Genomic DNA, 20,446 nt, shown 5'->3' on the forward strand with positions numbered 1-20,446 from the left:
AGATGCTCTCTAGATCTTCTTTGCATTTAATGTTCTATTGTTAATTCTCTGTGAAGCTGACTGATGTGAAGTGATTTAAAAATCTAAAGTTGAAGGTGCTCTGACAACTGTGCTAAGTTAGCTTGAAGGATGAGAACAGAAAGGTGAAGAAACACTGACACTCCCAGAGCTCTTGTTCATGACGTCATTACACCAACACAGAACCAACAACTTCGAAGAGCCAGGAAGAAAATGAGCAAAGGCAACAAGGGAAAACAATACGTTTATTAAGAGGCATGAAAATGCATAAACTCACTTATAAATAAATGTAGTATAATTTACCCAGTGAAAAAATAGTTAAAATCCATGAATAAACTGGATTTTATATTTGAAATGACTACATATTTGATTTCCAATAATTTCCCCTCCATCATGATCTCTTGGTAGCAGCAATTTTACAAATGACTATAGAGAAAGCTGTTACCAATGATTATTATGTGGGGGGAAATTTTTCAAGAATTTTATTTAAAAATGAACCAGTGCAAACAAATTCAGATTATAAGGAACATGGTAAGACCTGGGGCTTATCTTCAGAAAAGTAGAAAGTAAAAATCCTAAACATTTATTCATTAAGAAATGAAAAAGCAAACTACATTTTGATCATTAAAAAATAATACATACGGATATTATAAAACATTCTTAACCAGTGATTGCAATAATTACATTTATAAATTTTCATTCAAGTACTAGATTCAAGAAACATTCAAATTCCCATTAAAAGTAACTCAAGATATAGACACATGTGGACAATGCTTCTTTTGATTTAATAACAAAAAAAATCATGTCAACAAGAGGCAAGTGATCTTTAAAATACTGTATCTTTTTATCTGTAAATTATTTTTCACAGTCTGTATATTTTATATGCAGGACCCAAAGAACATCTCACAACAGCTAATTAAGAAGTCCTTTCTATAAATCAACTCTTGATATTACAGAAACAAACATTCCAAAACACAAATTTAGCTTAAAAAATAACAGGGCAGAATCAGTCTTCTTTGTCAAGAAATTGTTAATTCCTTACCAGATGTTGGTTTGCTGCTCTGCAGACACTATCAGAAAACTCCTTTGGTATTTACCAAAGAGCTATTTAATAAACTGAAAAGATTTCATAAACTATGGAACCATGATAGCAATGCAGAGCTCATGCCAAAGCTGTACTGAAATCAACGTCACTTCCTTGATCACTGCTGTTAAGGGATCTTCCTTCCAAAAGCTCCCTCCTAATTTTGGCCTGAGTCTCAGGCTTCAGTAAAAGTTCCTTTATCTGTTTCACTTTGGACTTCAATCTCATCCTTTCTCGACGCAAAGCTTCATTAAGTAAGTCCAGGATTCCAATAGGTTTCTTGCCTATGGGGAAAAAAATTATATAATACATTTTACATAGAAATGCCAATGAAGAACATTAAATATGACACATTGACGTATCAAAAGAGGGTCAAAAGAGAGTTAAAAAGAAACCTTGAAAATGTTGCCCACATTTTATAGAAAAGGTTGCGTTTCACCAAAAATATATCATTTACATGAAACAAATTTACTGTAAAGAAAGGTCACTGCATAGCAACAGCAAACATAGGGCAAACATGAGACACTATGGACAATAATTTCAACAGTGATTATTTTAAATTTAGCACTTGTTAGCTGTGTGTTTTGGCCTCAGATATAGTAGTCAAATGCCCTGCTGAGTAATATAAATGGCAGTATTCCATTTACGGCAAGGCCCCTTCCACGGCCTTTAATTTGAGTCCACGAGGCAACCCAAAGTCCCCTCTCCCTTGGCCATGGCTGAGGGCCAGTGAAACTTGGGCTGTTCTTTCACAAATAATTTCCTCTGCTAGTCTCGGCTCTCCATTTCTCTTCTGTTGTTTCAGAAATGCACACACATCGATCATGAAAGTAGCAGGCAATCTCCACACACTGGACAAGAGACACTTAAACAGCACAATGCAAATTAGTCCATTGACTCAGCAGAGGCGGGCAGGGACGCTTCTCCTGGAGCAGTGGGGGCCTGCCTGCATTCGGGTCTCATTTCTTGTTGTTGTCACTGTCAGTGCCATTCCTATCAGCCTCTTCCGTTTTCACAGAGCTCCCATCCCCTGGCTTGTTTTTGTTCTGTGTTTCTTCCAGATACTGCTGGACAGCCTTGAGTACCGCGTTCTCCACCAGCCTCTTACTGAGTCTTACCAGTTCAGCATCATCAGGCTCCCCTCCATTCTTATCACCTACATTCCACAATAGAGAAGAGAGGTCACTGAGATCATATTGCCATGGAAACCCAGCATGCAAAGGCCGGCTAGTTTAGTTAGTTAAAATGAGCAAGTGTCCTTCAGTCTGGTAAATTGGGTCTATAAATCCAAGGATACTGGCTTGGCATTTCATTTGGTATTTGCAGAAGCAGGAGACTGCCTATTCCTGAAGACGTCAGGGTGAAAAGTAGTTCATTAGCCCCGGTCTAGAAATACTTTACCTAGCAATGCTGGAAGTTCCCCAGTTCTACATGGAATTTTTGTTTGTCTCGTCCAAGGCTAACTCCTACTATTAAAGTCCATGTGCCCAGCACCTGGAGCCTCAGACACGTGAATTCACCAACCAGATCTGTGTCTGCTTCTCCTTCTCCACCACCAAAAGTCAGGTAATCAAAATTTCCCTATCAGCTAACCTCTTAGGATCACTAAATTTAAAATGTTTAGCCCACAGGTTGGTTGTTAATAAACTTTCAGCATTCCCATGAAGACAAAGGTTGTTACTACTGCTAGGAACTGGTTTAAAATAAGTTTGTAAAACTAATCACAGGCTATCACTGCAATTTAACAAGCAGGAAATTCTTCAAGGAAGAGTTAGGATTACGAGAGTAAGTTACTAGATATTGATATTTTACAGCCATTTTGCTTCCCTGCTCGTGATGATCAAGGTTCAATTATTCCATTTTTCACTTTACTGTAAAAGGGCTGGGTCTCATCTATTCTCATGCTACACATTTCCCTCATTCTCTTCCCTGTCTTCCTTAACTGAGGAATAGAACAAGAGGGCTCATCTCTCATGTCCATTCAGCCCCTCAACTATTTCCACCAAGCTATGGCCCCAGAAAGGCAGATGATTAAAGGCAGAGATATCTGAGCACTTAAATATTAAGCAAATACTAACAAATCTCAAGGGAGTGACAGACAGCAATACAGTAATAACAGGGGACTTTAATACTCCACTTTCAACAATGAATACAGGATCCAAACAGAAAATCACTAAGGAAACATTGGACTTGAACTATACTTTAGACCAAATGGACCCAACAGACATAAACAGAGCATTCCATCTAACACACCAGCATACACATTCTTCTCAAGTGCACATGCAACATTCTCCAGGACAGATCATATGTTAGGTCACAAAATAAGTCTCAGCAAATTTTGAAAGACTGAAATCATACCAAGCATCTTTTCTGACCACAATGGTATAAAACTAGATATCAATAACAAGAGGAAAACTGGAAATTCACAAATATGCAGAAATTAAACAACATGTTCCTGAACAACCAATGAGTCAAAGATTAAATCAAAAGGGAAATCAAAAAATATCTTGAAACAAATGAAAATGAAAACACAACATACCAAAACTTATGGGACACAGCAAAAGTAGTGCTAAGAGGGAAGTTTACAGCAACACATGCCTAGATCAACAACAAAAAAAATCTGAAGTCAACAACCCAACTTTATATTCCAAGGAACCAGAAAAACAAGGACAAACTAAGCCCAAATAGCAGAAGGAAGGAGAGAACAAAGATCAAAGCAGAAATAAATGAAATAGAGAATAGAAGTATAATAGAAAAGATCAACAAAACTAAGAGTTGGTTTTTTGAAAAGATAAACAAAATTGACAAACTTTTAGCCAGACTGACCAGGAAAAAAAGAGAAGACTCAAATAAAATTATAAATGAAAGAAGAGACATTACAACTGATACCACAAAAATACAAAAAAATCATAAAAGACTGCTATAAACAATTATATGCCAAGAAATTAGAGAACCTGGAAGAAATGGATAAATTCCTAGAAATACTTAACCTTGCAAGTCTGAATTATGAAGAAATAGAAAATCTGAACAAGACCAATAACAAGTAAGATTAAATCAATAATCAAAAACTTCTCAACAAAGAGAAGCCCAGGATAAGATGGCTTCACAGGTGAATTTTACCAAACATTTAAAGAATTAATGCCAGTTCTTCTCAAATTCTACCAAAAAACTGTACAGGAGAGAACGCTCCCAAACTCATTTTATGAAGTCAGCATTGCTCTGATAGCAAAGCCAGATAAGGATACTACGAGAAAAGAAAGCTCCAGGCCAATATCCTCATGAATTTAGATGCAAAAATTCTCAGCAAAATACTAGCAAAACAAATTCAACAGCACATTAAAAGGATCACACAGCACAATCCAGTGAGACTTAATCTCTGGGATGCAAGGATGGCTCAACATATACAAATCAATCAATGTGATACATCACATTAACAAAGTCAAGGATAAAAATTGTGATCATCTCAATAGATGCAGAGAAAGCATTTGACAAAATTCAACATCCTTTCATGATAAAAACCTCAACAAATTGGGTATAGAAGGAACAAAATTAAGGAACATAATTAAGGCCACATATGACAAACCCACAGCTAACATACTCAACAGTGAAAGATTGAAAGCTTTCCCTCTAATATCAGGAACAAGACAAGGGTGCCCACTCTCACCACTCCTATTCCACATAGTAATGGAAGTACTAGCAAAAGCAATTAGGAAAGAAAAAGAAACAAAAGGCATCCAAATCAGAAAGGAAGAAGTAAAATTGTCTCTGTTTGCTGATGACATGATCTTGTGTGTAGGAAATCCTAAAGATTCTACCAAAAAACCGTTAGACCTAATAAATGTAATTCAGTAAAGTTTCAAGATACAAAATCAACATGTAAAAATCAGTTGCATTTCTATAACAATGAACTATCAGAAAAAGAAATAAAGATCATTCCATTTACAATAGCTTCAAAAACAATAAAATACTTACGAATAAATTTAACAAAGAAAGTGAAAGATCTACACACTGAAAACAGTAAGACACTGATGAAAGAAATCAAAGGAGACACAAATAAATGGAAAGATATCCCATGTTCATGGATCAGAACGGTTAATATTATCAAAACGTCCAAACTACCCAAAGTCATCTACAGACTTAATGTAATCCCTATCAAAATTCCAACGGCATTTTTCACAGAAATAAAAAAAATCCTAAAATTCACATGAAGCAACAAAAGACCCCAAATAGCCAAAGCAATCTTGAGAAAGAACAAAGCTGGAAACATCACACTTCTTGATTTCAAACAATATTAAAAAGCTATAGCAATCAAAACAGTACAGTTTTGGCATAAAAACAGACACAGACCAATAGAAAAGAATCAAGAGCCCACAGGGCCAGCCCTGTAGCCTAGTGGTTAAGTTGACGCACTCTGCTTTGGTGGCCTGGAGTTTGCCGGTTCAGATCCTGGGCATGGACCCAGCATCACTCATGCAGCCATGCTGTGACAGCATCCCATATAAAGTAGAGGAAGACTGGTACAGATGTTAGCTCAGTGACAATCTTCCTCAAGCAAAAAGAGGAAGATGGGTAACAGATGGTAGCTGAGGACGAATCTTCCTCACACACACAAAAAAAGAGCCCAGAAATAAACTCATGCATATATGGTCAACTAATATTTGACAATGAAGCCAAGAATACACAATGTGTAAAGGATAGTTTCTTCAATAAACGGTGCTGGGGAAACTGGATATCCACATGCAAAAGAATGAAATTCAACCACTATCTTACACCAATCACAAAAATTAATTCAAAGTGGATTAAGGACTTAAACATAAGACCTGAAGTCATAAAACTTCTAGAAGAAAAACATAGGCAAAAAACTCCTTGGCATCGGTCTTTGCAATGATTTCTTTGGATATGACACCAAAAGAACAAGCAACACAAGCAAAAATCAACAGGTGGGACTATATCAACCAAAAAAGTTTCTGCACAGCAAAAGAAACAATCAACAAAACGAAAAGGCAATCTACAGAATGGGAGAAAATATTTGCAAACAATATATCTGATGAGGAGTTAACATTCAAAATATATAAGGAACTCACACAACTCAATAGCAAAAACACAAACAATCCAATTAAAATGGGCAGAGGACTTGAAGAGACATTTTTCCAAAGACATACAAATGGCCAACAAGTACATGAAAAGGTGCTCAATATTACTAATCATCAGGGAAACACAAATCAACACCACAACGACATATAACCTCCCACCTGTTAGAATGGCTATTATCAAAAAAACAAGAGATAACAAATGCTAATGAAGATGTGAAAAAAAGTGAACCCTTGTGCACTGTTGGTGAAAATGTAAACTGTTGCAGCTACTATGGAAAACAGTATGGAGGTTGCTTAAAAAATTAAAAATAGAATTACCATATGACCCAGCAATCCCACTTCTGGGTATCTATCTGAAGAAGATGAAATCATTATCTGAAGGAGATATCTCCCATGTTCACTGCAACATATTTCACAATAGCCAAGACATGGAAACAACCTAAGTGCCCATTGATGGTTGAATAGATAATGAAAATGTGATATATATATATATGTGTGTGTGTATATATATATATCTCCCCACAATGGAATATTATACAGCCATAAAAAAGAAGGAAATTTTGCCATTTGGAACATGGATGGACCTTGAGGGCATTACGCTAAGTGAAGTAAGTCAGACAGAGAAAGACAAATACTGTAAGATACCACTTATACGTGGAATCTAAAAACACCAAACTCATAGAAAGAGAGTAGAATAGTGGTTGCCAGGCATTGAGAAGGGGTCAGGAAATGAGGAGATGTTGGTCTAAGGGTACAAAGTTTCAGTTTTAAGATGACTAAGTTCTGGGGATCCAATGTACAGCATGGTGACTATAGTTAACAATCTGTACTGCACTTAAAAGTTGTTATTAGAGCAGAGCTTTAATGTTCTCAGCATAACAACAACAACAAAATTATAATTTTGTGAGTTGAAGGATGTGTTAACTAACCTTATTGTGGCAAACATTTCACAATATGTACTATGTGTATCAAATCATCACATTGTACGCCTTAAACTTACACAACGTTACATGTCAATTATATCTCAATAAAGCTGAAAAAAAAAAGAGAAAGAATTAGAAAGCTCAGACATTAAGGTCAGCTCAGTTTTGGAACATGACTCATGCCCTGAAGAAGGCAAAAGCCCAAGGTTGCACTTGCACCCCTGGGTCTGGGACGGGAGGATACAGAGGCTGTGAGCTGAAACATGGACATTATTGTCTATCCTCAAGGATTGAAATACAAATGCACATATGCCAAGGGTGAAAAATGACTCACAACCCTCCTTCCGAGCCCCACCACTTCTATTTAACATATCTGGGACCAATGCTGCTTATAAGCATCATTTTTAGCAACATCCAAGCAGAAGAGCGATGGGCTAAAGACCCACCTAGACACACTACCAGTGGGAGGCCTTAGCAACTGACTTCCCCTCAAAGACGGCAATATGACACCCCAGACCTATGATCAAAAGTCCTAGATCAAACACTTGCAGTGTAAAATATGCTTAGAACTGAGTAAAATTTAACTCTGTGATATCTATATAGAAGTCACTAAACATAAAAATGTCAGGATGTTATTGAAAGATAAAGAAATTCATTACTAACACCACATTTTGGGGCAAGTTAAGACTATTTTTATTAGTTAGAATGAATGAGTATATTGCCTAATATTTGAAGGATTTTATCTTACTCTTACAACACAGTGTTTATACTATATAGATGACACCTCCAAAGGTGTCACCTGGAATGATTTGTATAAAGGCTCTTCAAATTTAAAAGGGAAAATCAAACTTCAAATGAAGGAATACTTGTTAAGTACCCTTCAAAGACACTGTACATGATTCTGGACATCTGCCTCTACTTGTGCCCTGTGTCTAGGCCAGAGGTTGCCCTCCTGGGGGCTGGTTCTGACCCTAGTCAGCTTTAAGATAACATCAGTCATCACATTACTGATACATCATGAATGAGATAACAGGGCTGTATCTGAGTCTGATCATAACTCAGTCTCCAAGCTGCCTCTCAGGTTGAAGAAGCTGAGCTTCTGTGATTTCTCTCAGTCCACAATGAAGGGTCCCTGTTCCTTCAAACATGAAGAGATTTAAAACACAAAAGTCTTCCCACAAAAAATTAATTTTCTCTTCTGACTTTCCTATTTCTGTTCATGCTTTTACTATTATCCAAGTCAACCAAGCTCAAAACAAGACTGTCGCCATCTTTGACGCCTTCCTTTCCCTTGTCAACCCACTTAACCACCAAGCCTTACCAATGTGCCCTTCACATTTCCTCCCTTATTCAATGCATCTGGTAGGACACCTCTAGATTAAATGTCCAAATATGCATGTGAAAAATCTCCAACCACTTTGATTGATGAACCTGCTTGGTATGCCAAAATATCCAGTTTATGGGGTAAATACTGACTACCCACAATAACAAACTGATTAAACAATCAACAAAAAAAAATAAATAAACTTATAAATGAATCTTCCAGATCAGTTCAGGAGTCTTGCCTTGCCTTAGGATTTCCACAAAGCTTCCTCAGACCATCACCATTCGCCTAGGGAAGAGCCTATCAGAAGGCTTGTCACAGAGCCCTGAAAGAGCACAGCCATTCAAGAAACGTGTATTTTCACCCAGTGAGACCTTACTTGTGTTCCCACTTTTAGCAGACTTACTCAACTTACTTAAAAAGAGGCGTCTGAAGGTTAAAGTTATACAGTATTTTCCTTCTGCCCACTACTTGAATAAAGCTATCTGTCGCCCACAGTGACCTCTATGACAAACCACCACCTTCATTTTCCCTGCAGCCTAGTTAACAATGGCAGTTCAACACGCTGCTGCAATTTTTTTTAACAACAAAAAATTATTTATTTGCAACACAGCCCAGTGCCCATCGCTTCAAATCAGCACAGGGGTAGAAAAGAGTCAAACTGCAAACAAGCTAGCTTCGCTATTCCAACAAAAGAGCACACAAAAAATGCATGCAGCAAACTCTTCAAAAACTATTCTTTCTTGGTCTACCTAGGTTACTTAATATCATACCTACTTAAAATGACAGATTAAACTTTGTCTTTGACATAGTATTTTTAGAAATCTCCCCAGAATATCTTCAATCAATTTCTTAGGAGAATACTGAAAATATAAAAGAAAGGTAATGAAAAATTCTGTTAAGTCCACCAAATATAGGACTATCTTTAAAAGAAAAAATTTAAGAAACTTTTCATCAAACTTCAGGTAAGCAATTCCACTCTCTGTAAGAGTTGTAACATTGTTAATCCCTGGTATGTACCCATGATTCTGTTTTTTGCTTCTATTACCTGGGATCTCCGAAACCAAGCTAGCGCAGAGAGAAAATTTATTTTTGTGGTCATAAAAAATAAAATAAGTGGCCTCCTTTGTGGTATTAAGAATATTTTCTACCTACTAGGATAATTTAAGGTCAACATTAATGTGGTTCAGCTGACCCAATGTGCACGCTGACCCAATAATTACTTAATTGATGTCACGTAAAGGGCTCCAGAAACCATCACCACCCCCACCCACTGCCAATATCTAGGTGCCTATTTGTCCTAATAAGAATAAATCATGCTAGTAGTTTGTAAAAGAAACCAAAAAAATCTTCATTACAATGCCACTGAAGACCAAGGGAGAGAGTACAACCACATTAAAACCACTCACCCAAATCAAAAGCCCAACAAGTTATTTTGTGGGTATCAACAAACTGATTCTAGGTTTATATGGTGAGGCAAAAAAAACCCAATAGCCAACCCAATACTGCAGGAGAAGAACAAAGTCAGAGGACAGGCACCACCTGACTTCAAGACTTACTGTAAAGCTACAGAAATCAAGACAGTGTGGTATTGGCAAAAGACTAGACACATACACCGATAGGACAGAATAGAGAGCACAGAAATAGATGGACATCAATATAGGCAATTGATCTTCGAAAAAGGAGCAAAAGCTACACAATGGAGCAAAGACAGTCTCTTCAACAAATGGTGCTGTAACAACTGGAAATCCACATGCCAAAAAATGGATCTACACACAGACCTTACTCTTCTCACAAAAATTAACTCAAAATGGATCACAGACCTGAATGTAAAATGCAAAACTATCAAACTCCTAGAAGATAATGCAAGAGAAAACCCGTATGACCTTGAGTACGGCAGTGACTTCTTAGGTACAACACCAAAGGCACAATCTGTGAGAGAAATAATTGATAAGCTGGACTTCACTAAAATTAAGAACTTCTGCTCTGTTAAAGACAATGTCAAAGGAATAAGAAGATAAGCCACAGACTGGGAGAAAGTATTTGCAAAGTACACATCTGATAAAGAACTGTTATCCAAAACATACAAAGAACTCTCAAAACTCAACAGCAAGAAAACAAAAAACCTGATTTAAAAATGGGCCAAAGAGGTACATAAAAAGATGCTCGACATCACTAATCATCAGGGAAATGAAAATGAAAACCACAGGGATATATCATCCTATACCTGTCAGAATGACTATCATCAAAGACAAGAAATAACCAGTGTTGGCAAGGATGTGGAAAAAAGGGAAGACTTGTGCACTGTTGGTGGGAATGTAAATCGGGGCAGCCACTGTGGAAAACAGTATGGAGGTTCCTCAAAAAATTAAAAATAGAACTATCATATGAATCAGCAATTCCACTTCTGCATATTTATCTGAAGAAAATGAAAACACTAACTTGAAAAGATATATGCACCCTCATGTTCATTGCAGCATTATTTACAATAGCCAAGAAAGACATGGAAGCAACCTAAGTGTCCATCGATGGATGATGGATATAGAAAATGTATACACACACACACAGGAATATTATTCAGCCATAAAAAAGAATGAAGTCTTGCCATTTGTGATAACATGGATGGATCTTGAGGGCACTATGTAAGTGAAATAAGTCAGACAGAGAAAAACAAATACCATATGATCTCAATGTACAATCTAAAAAAACCCACCAGGTTCATAGATACAGAGAACAGATGGGTGGTTGCCAGAAGTGGGGGGTGGTGGTTGGTGAAATGGATAAAGGGAGTCAAAAGGTTCAAACTGCCCATAAGTGATGGGGCTATAACGTACAGCATGGCAACTATAGTTAATAATACTGTATTGCATATTCAAAAGTTGCTAAGAGAGTAGATCTTAAAAGTTCTCATCACAAGAAAAATTCTGTAACTATGTATGGTGACAAATGTTAACTAGACTTATTGTAGTGATTACTTTATAACATACACAAACATCGAATCATTATGTCATACAACTGAAACTAATATAATGGTATATGTCAATTATACCTCAGTAAAAAAAATGGGCCAAAGACCTTAATAGACACCTCACCAAAGAAGATATACAGATGGCAAATAAGCATACGAAAAGATGCTCCACATCATGTGTCATAGGGAAAATGCAAACTGAAACAAAAGTAAGATACCAGTACACACATATTAGAATGCCCAAAATCTGGAGTACTGACAACACCAAATGCTGGCAAGGATGTGGAGCAACAGGAACTCCCAATCATTGCTGGCAGAAATGCAAAATGGTACAGCCACTTTGGAAGATAGTCTGGCAGTTTTTTACAAAACTAAACATTTTCTTAGCATACAATCCTTCAATCATGCTCCTTGGTATTTATCCAAAGAGTTGAAAACTTATGTCCATTCACAAATCTGCACACAGATGTTACAGCAGCTTTATTCATAATTGCCAAAATCTGGAAACAACCAAGATGTCCTTCAGCAGGTGAATGGATAAATAAACTGTGGCAAATCCAGATAATGGAATATTATTCAGCACTAAAAAGAAATGAGTTACAAGCCATTAAAAGACATGAAAAAACCTTAAATGCATATTACTAAGTGAAAGAAGACAATCTGAAAAGGCTACATACTGTGTGATGCCAATTATATAACATTCTGGAAAATGCACAACTATGGAGACAGTAAAACGATCAGAGTTTGCCAGGGGTTGCGGAGGGGAAAGACAGGGATGAATAAGCAGAGCACAGGGAACTTTCAGGGCAGTGAAAATACTCTGTGGGATACCATAACGATGGAGACATGTCATTTATACATTTGTCCAAACCAATAGAATGTACAACCCCAAGAGTGAACTGTAATGTAAACTACAGACTTCGGGTGATGATGCCGTGTCAGTGCATCATCATCAATTCTAACAAATGTGCCACTCTGATGGGGAATGTTGACAAAGGGGGAAGTTATGCATGTGTAGGGGCAGAGGGTATATGAGAAATCTCTGTACTTTCTTCTCAATTTTGCTGTGAACCTAAAACTGCTCTAAAAAAAAACAAAGTCTTAATTTTAAAAAAAAGTTCTCACTTGCTTACATCCCAACTATCAAAACCTTCATTTGGTATCTGAACTCAGGCTTCCTAAACATCTTCCCATCACTTGCTCAATTGGCCCTTCTTATTCCTGCAGTGTAATCGTTCCTCCTTAGAAGCAGAATTTTTTTTAACTGAGCTTACCTTTTCTTTCATCTACCTGGATAAAAGGAGACACCAAATATAGATCATAGGCTATTCCAAAAGTTGGGGTGGCACACTCAGCTTCCTTGCGCACCACCTACAACTCATCTGTGATGAGAGACAGATCAAGAATTGTCCCCAAATGCACATTTAAACTGACACTGTCCTTGGACCCTTGTCTGCCAAAAGCATTAGCTGCAACCCCCCAGGAGTGCCTGTGAGTGCCTGTAAATAAAGCTCTCCTCCTCTTGCCAAATACCAACCTCCCTACCTCTGACACACACACCAGAAAATTTTAGAATTAAAACATCAAAATCAAATTTTAAATATTTTCTAGAATATAAATTTCAAAAAGGAAAGAACCATGCCTTTGTAAGTTTTATTCTGGATTCAGTATCACAGAACAAATAGAAAAAGGATGATGCTTCATATATAAAGGATGACCCCCAGGGGTTCTGGAGACCACTACACTGTGTGGCCCTCCATCTGCCCCGCGACACTGTTTTCTAAATTGGGGTGGGGATGGGGGATGGAATGCAGTTAAAACGAATATCAATAGTAGCCTTCAGGGGAAATGAAGGGAAGATACAGTCCCCAACAGGCGGTCCCCCTGCAGCCTGAATGGGCGAGATAGGATCCAGGCAGCCCCAGGCAAAGCTGTCATGATCACAAAGAGTTATAAGCCCTCTGGCCTTTTGTTTACACAGCTGGACCAGCACCTCCAGTCTTCACTTCCCTCCACTGTGCCCGCCCCTGATCCACACATCCTGGCAGGAACCCCAAACCACATGGCTTAGGACGATTCCTATGACTTGTCCCCTTAAGACTGTTCTTCACATAGTCACATCAGAGATGGGACAAGACATCTTCGCTGGATGTTTGTAGGCCAACCAGCCTACCAGAGAACTCTCTCCAGACATCACCTAATAGCCTGCTCGGGAGTCTCTTCAGTCTGTCACGTCAGTTCCCTGAGTCCACGTTATGATCCACGCTGTTCCCTGTATGATGTCGGCTGTGATGCTGTCATTTGTTACTGGAAACCTTGGTGATGTGATGGAACTACCAGTGGTGACGTGACAGAGCTCCTGATGTGAGTAAGCAGGGAAACATGACATACACACGAGTCTGAAATCTAGCTCTGCCGTTTCTGTCTGCACAGCCTCGTTCACAATCTCTGCAAACCGACACTTCCCTTCGACGGGCCACCGTGAGGTGGCGCACCTTGCAGTGCTGTTGTAAGCATTAGAGACAAGGTGCAGAGAGTGCCTGACACTGTGTCTGGAACACAGCAGGCTCCCAAAACATCGCCCTTGCTTTATTAGTACATTTTATACAGGTGTTACGATTAAATCTGAGTCCAATTTATTTTAAGAAGAATGTGCTCAATACCTATTAAATGCCAATCAGTAATATACTCAAACACTTTATTAAGTGCCTACTATGTGTCATTACTAAGTATTTAAAAATAAAAAAGATATAGTCTTGACGGACCACATAGAAGTCCGTCTGGGAGGATGACCAATAGACAATGATTGCAAACAACAGGCTAAGTGCTTTCACAGACATGTTCAAGGTCCAGTGGAGGAGACATTTCAGCTGCCAGTGAATAGGAGTTTCCAGGCATGGGGGTGAGGGGGGCGGGAAGGCTTTCTGACATAACAAAGGCATGAGTGTGTACACAGAACAGAAATGCTCCACGCATTTGGGGAACTGGAGGTACCTCCATGGGACTGAAATAAGGAATTCAGAGCATCAGGGGCAGGGTGGGGGTGGTGCAGGGGAAAGGCGGTGAGTGAGCAGCTAGGATGGAGGGCTCTGCGTACTGTGCTATAGAGTCTAGGTTCATTCTACAGGCAACAGGTAGCTATGGAAGGATTGTAAGCACAGCACATTTTAGAAAATTCACTGTGACAGAAATGTAGAATATGGAAGAAGAACTAGAAAGGGGCAAAAATAGAGACAGGTTTTTGCAAGAGACAAAAGGGAAACAATGAGAGCCTGAACCACGGTAGATGGAGTAGGAAAGTAGGGGGCCCGTGACAGAGAGAGTTAAGAAACGGGAATACTGGACCACAGGGCCAGTTTAACTAAGGGGGAGTATTAAGGAAAGAGGAAGGGGAGGGCAAAATATACAGAAATGTATGAAGAAATAACGGCCAAAAAGGTTTGAAATTCAATAAAAACTATAATCCTAAAATCAAGAATCTCAAAAAATATCAAGTATGAAGAAATGTGAAGAAAATCACACTTAGGAATGCCATGATCAAATTGCTGAAAATCAGTATTAAGAGAAAAATCATAAAAGCAGCCAAAGGAAAAAGGATGCATTACATACAGAGGAACAAGACAAGAATGGAACCATGGAAGCCAAAAGACAATGGTACGGCGTCTTTAAAGTACTAAAAGGCAACAGAGACTGTGCTACTCAGGCACATTATCTTTCAAAACGAAGGTGAAAGAAAGATTTTTTTTTCAGACATATAAATGCTGAGTTAATTCATCATCAGCCATCCAGCACTGGAAGAAACATTAAAGGAAAAGCTTTAGGCAGCAGGAAAATGATACCAGATGGAAATCTGGATCTATTCAGAGCCAAGAAGAGAACTAAAAACTGTACAGATGTAGGTAGAAATAAAAGACTTTCTCTCATTCTTAATCTCTTTAAAAGACAAATAACTGTTTTAAACGGAGTTTATAAAATATGTAGAAATATAAAGGATATGGCAATAATAGCCCAAAGACTGGGAGGAAAAATAGAAATCATTGTTGAAGGTTTCTTATGCTAAATGTGAAGTGGCACAATATTATTCGAAGGCACATCATCAGAGGTTAAAGATGTATATTTTAAAACTCTAGAGCAACCAATAAAGTAAACATAGAAAAGAGGCAGTAACTAAGAAAGCAATAATGGACACAAGATGGAATCCTATAATTTTGTGTGTGTGTGTGTGTGTGAGGAAGATTGGCCCTGAGCTAACACCTGTTGCCAATCTTCCTCTATTTTGTTTTTCTTCCCAAAGCTCCAGCACATCGTTGTATGTCCCAGTTGTAGGTCCTTCTAATTCTTCTATGTGGGAGGCTGCCTCAGCATGTCTTGATGCGCAGTGCATAGGTCTACGCCAAGGATCTGAACTGGCAAACCCCGGGCCGCTTAAAAGGAACACGCAAACTTAACCACTATGCCACCAGGCCAGCCCCCTATAACTGCTTAATACAAAATAATGCAGGAAAAGAGGAGAGAAAGGAAGAAAGAGCAGACGGGAACAACAAGCAAGGTGGGAGATTTAAACCCATCTGTCTTGAGAATCATAACACATAAAATGATATAAACCACGTTAGAAGAAATCAAAGGGAAATTAGAAAATATTTTGAACAGAATGAAAATTAAAACACAACATATCAAATTTGTGGAACACAGTTAAAGTGGTACTTACAGGGAAATTTATACCATTAAGTGCTTATATTAGAAAACAAGAAAGGTCTCAAGTCAGTTATCAGACCTGCCACAGTGAGAACATAGAGGAGCAAATTAGCCCCAAAATAAGCAGAAAGGAGGAAATAATAAAGGAAATAGCAAAGTGCAATGGAAAACAGATAAACAATGGAGAAAATCAAGGAAACTAAAGGCTAGTTCTTTGGGAAAAAGTCAATGAAATCAATAAATCACTATCCAGACTGATCAGGAACAAAAAATAGAAGATACATATTACCAATATCCGGAATGGAAGAAGGAACATTGTCATCAATTGTACAAAGATTAAGAGAATAATAAGGAAATATGAACAATTTTATGCCAATAGATGCAACAAACTAGATGAAATGAACAATTTCCTTAAAAGACACAAACTACCCAATTGTATTCAAGAAGAAACAGATCACGTGAATAGTCCCATATCTATCAAAGAAAGTGAAGTCATAGTTGAAAATCTTTCAACAAAGTAGCCCAGATGGCTTCACTGTTGGTAAATTCTAGTGAGTATTTTAGCAAGAAATTTTACCAATTCACAAAGTCTTCCAGAAAATAGAAGAGGGAACACTTCCCAGTTTGTTCTGTGATACCTAAACCAAACAGACATTGTGAAAAAATAAAACGGCAGACCAATATCCCTCATGAATAGAGACACAAAACCCTTAAGAAAATACTACCACATTAAATATAGCAATATATAAAGAGCATAATTCATCATGACTAAGAGGAGCTTATTCCAGAAATGAAAGATTGAGTCAACATTTGAAAATCAGTCAGTGTGACTTACCATACTACAGACTAAATAAGCAAATGTGATCATCTATACATTCAGAAAAGGAATTTGACACAATCTGATATCCATTCATGATAAACATTCTTAGCAAACTGAAAAGAGAAGGAAACATCCCCAGGCTGAAAGAGCATCTAGGAAAACCTACAGCTAACATCACACTTACTGCTAAAAGACTGAATGATTTTCCCCTAAGGTCAGGAAAAAGGTAAAGATATCTGCTCAAACCAGTACTTCTCAGCATCGCATTAGAAGTCCTAGCCAATGCAATTAGGCAAGAAAAAGAATAAAAAGCCTCTTGATCAGAAAAAAAGTAGTAAAATTGTCTTTATTCACAGATGACATGATCATCTACCTAGAAACCCTAAAAAAAACTACAAAAATGGGGGGCCGGCCTGGTGGTGCAGTGGTTAAGTTTGCACATTCCAATCTTGGCAGCCCAGGGTTCACCAGTTTGGATCCCGGGTGAAGACATGGCACTGCTTGGCATGCTATGCTGTGGTAGGTGTCCTACGTATAAAGTAGAGGAAGATGGGCACAGATGTTAGCTCAGGGCCAGTCTTCCTTAGCAAAAAGAGGAGGATTGGCAGTAGTTAGCTCAGGACTGATCTTCCACACACAAAAAAAAAACTACAAAAATCTTTTTAGCAAGGTCACAAGATATAAAGGACTAAAGTTTAAAAAGTCAATTATATTTCTATACATCAGCCATAAATAACTGAAAATTGAAAATTTAAAAAAAATATTTTCAATAGCATAAAATGTGAAATACTTAGGGACAATTCAACCAAATATATGCAAGACCTAAACACTGACAACTACAAAATCTCCTGAAATTACATAAGACCTAAATAAGTAGAGACAAACTATGCTAATTGATTGAAAGATTCAATATTGTTGTCAATTTTCCCTTAATTGGTCTATAGATGCCAAACTATATCAATCAAAACCCCACCAGGCTTTTTCATAGAAATTGACAAGTTAATTCTAAAATGTATATGAAAATGTAAAGGAACTAGAACATCAAAAACAATTTTTTAAAAAGAACAAAGTTGGAAGACTTATGCTACCTGATTTTAAGACTCACTATGAAGCTATAGAAATAGAGACATGTGATACTGGCATAATGATAGACATATAGATCAATGAAACAAAACGTAAAATCCAGAAACAGACTCACAAACATATGGCCAATTGATTTTCAACAAGGGCGCCAAGACAATTCAACATAGAAAGAAGAATCTTTTCAAGAAATGGTGCTAGAACACCAGTACAGCCATATGCAAAAAAAAAGAACCACAACTCTTACCTCACACCATGTATAAAAATTAATGCAAAACGGGTCAGAGACCTAATATAAGAGCTAAGAGTATAAAGTGACTAGAAGAAAATATTGAGCTTCTTAGCGACCTTGGATTAGGCAAAGATTTCTTAAATAGGACACCAAAAGCACAATCTACAAAAAAAAAAATGACAAATTGGGCTTCATCAAAATGGAAAATTTTGTGCTTCTTAAGACACTGTTAAGGAAAAAAAAAGGCAAACCACGGACTGGGAGAAAATATTTGCAAAACATACTCATTAAAGAAGGCATATCCACAATCCAAAAAGCACTCTCCCAACTTAAGAAGAAGACTAACAGCCAAATAAAGAATGGCCAAAAGAATTGAAGGTTACTTTAAAACAAAACTACAGATGGCCCACAAACACGTGAAAAGATACTCAACATCATTAGCCATCAGAGAAATGCCAATTATAGTCATGAGATACAGCTACTCACCCACTAAAATTAAAATCACAAAGATTAAAAGATTGACAATATTGGGGCCGGCCCCACGGTCAAGTGGTTAAGTTCCCGCGCTCCACTTCGGCAGCCCAGGGTTTCGCAGGTTCGGATCCTGGGTGCAGACATGGCACCGCTCATCAGGCCACACTGAGGCGGTGTCCCACATGTCACAACTAGAACAACCCACAACTAAAATATACAACTATGTACTGGGGGGATTTGGGGAAAAAAACAGGAAAAAAGAAAAGATTGGCAACAGTTGTTAGTTCAGGTGCCAATCTGAAAATAAATAAATAATTTTTAAAAGAAGATTGACAACATCAAGTCTTGGTGGGGATATGAAGCAACTGGAACTCCTGTGGCTGGTGGGAATGCAAAAATGGTATAGCCAATTTGTAAAAAACATTGGGAAATTTTTTATAAAAGTTTCTCTTATGAAAGTTACCCATATTCTTACCATGCAACCCAGCTATCTCACTTCTAGGTAAAATTGAAAGCAAGTGGAATGCAAGCATATGTTAAACAAAAACCTATACATGAATGTTTGTAGTAGCTCTTTATTCATAATTGCCCCAAACTAGTGCATGAATCAATAAGCCGTAGTACAGCCACACAAAGGAAGCGTCCTCAGCAACACCAAGGAATGAATGCTGATAGACGCAACAGCACAGATGGATCTAACGTACATCACGCTGAGTGAAAGCAGCCAGTCAAAGGCTGCATACGGTCGATTTCATTTATGTGACATTCTAGAAAAGGTAAATAAAACTACCAGTACTGTAAACAGACCAGGGCTGGGCATGAGGGCAGGGGTTGACTCTAAGGAGGCACGAGAAGATTTGGGGGTAATGGAACTGTTCACATCTTGACTGTGGTGGTGGTTATAGGACTCCTTGTGTTGATTAAAACTCAGAACTGTACATAAAAAAGTGAATTTTACTGTACATAAATTATACCTAAATTTTAAAAAATACTAAAGAGAACAGTTTCTTCCCCACAATGAGGGACCATTAAGGGACCTATTGGGGTCAGCCTGTGGACTCACTGAATGGACTGGCGCCCTGTCACTCTGCACCTGGCATGGAGCTGGTAACGAGGATGACTTTCTCAGCTCCACTCCCTGTTCTAAGATACACATCTCAACTGTAGTATCTGCAATGTCTCCCATCTGCAGGTCTCAGACCCTCAGCTGCTTTCCTTCGGAATCAAATTTTTCTGTTGTGCTCAATATCAAAATCTGACGAATAATTTCCAGTGAAACAGACTGGGGTGGTTTCCAAGCATGAATAAGACCCAAATTGTTTTAATTCTCCCCTTCAGTGTATCAGACACGTATCGTTTGCTCCAATCTGCTCAAACAGTGCCAACTAAATTGGTACCCAGTACTCTGATTGACAAGTGATCATCAACACTCTGTTGTTGACATTTCTTTCAAGGGCACGGTGTTCACTGTGGTTTGTTTTGCCTCGTATGGTCTGTATGCTCCCCTCTCCTGTTCCCTATCATAAACTGCTCTCTCTTACATACAAACCCAGGGTGTGTCCTCCCTGAATTTTGATTCCCATATTTGTCCCGCTTGGAATGTGAGTTCTCAGGACCCCTGATTGTTTGGACCACTGTGCATCCTTCTGTGCAAAGCTGACTGAGAGGTGCAATTTTGAGCACGGATTCAAAAAGCCGACATTCTAGACACAAGTCCCAGGCTAAAGGAGTATCA

The 20,446-nt window shown here is 38.1% G+C and overlaps 1 protein-coding gene across 5 annotated transcripts in view; it reads right to left on the reverse strand.

Annotated features, from left to right (window-relative positions):
• Nucleotides 1-255: 255 nt before the first annotated feature.
• The window catches only part of AKAP7 (A-kinase anchoring protein 7), a 133,760-nt gene continuing 113,569 nt past the window's right edge, over nucleotides 256-20,446 (reverse strand). For 4 of the 5 annotated variants that reach the window (XM_046674436.1, XM_046674437.1, XM_046674441.1 and 1 more), the window contains one exon: nucleotides 1,252-2,258. In XM_046674436.1, coding sequence (XP_046530392.1) covers nucleotides 2,062-2,258 — 197 coding nt within the window. In that variant the 3' untranslated portion in view covers nucleotides 1,252-2,061. Of the gene's footprint in view, nucleotides 2,259-20,446 lie in introns of all 5 variants that reach the window. The other variant, XM_046674439.1, reaches the window with a different exon arrangement.

The sequence above is a fragment of the Equus quagga genome, chromosome 11 (assembly GCF_021613505.1).
Source record: "Equus quagga isolate Etosha38 chromosome 11, UCLA_HA_Equagga_1.0, whole genome shotgun sequence".
NCBI classification, from domain to species: domain Eukaryota; kingdom Metazoa; phylum Chordata; class Mammalia; order Perissodactyla; family Equidae; genus Equus; species Equus quagga.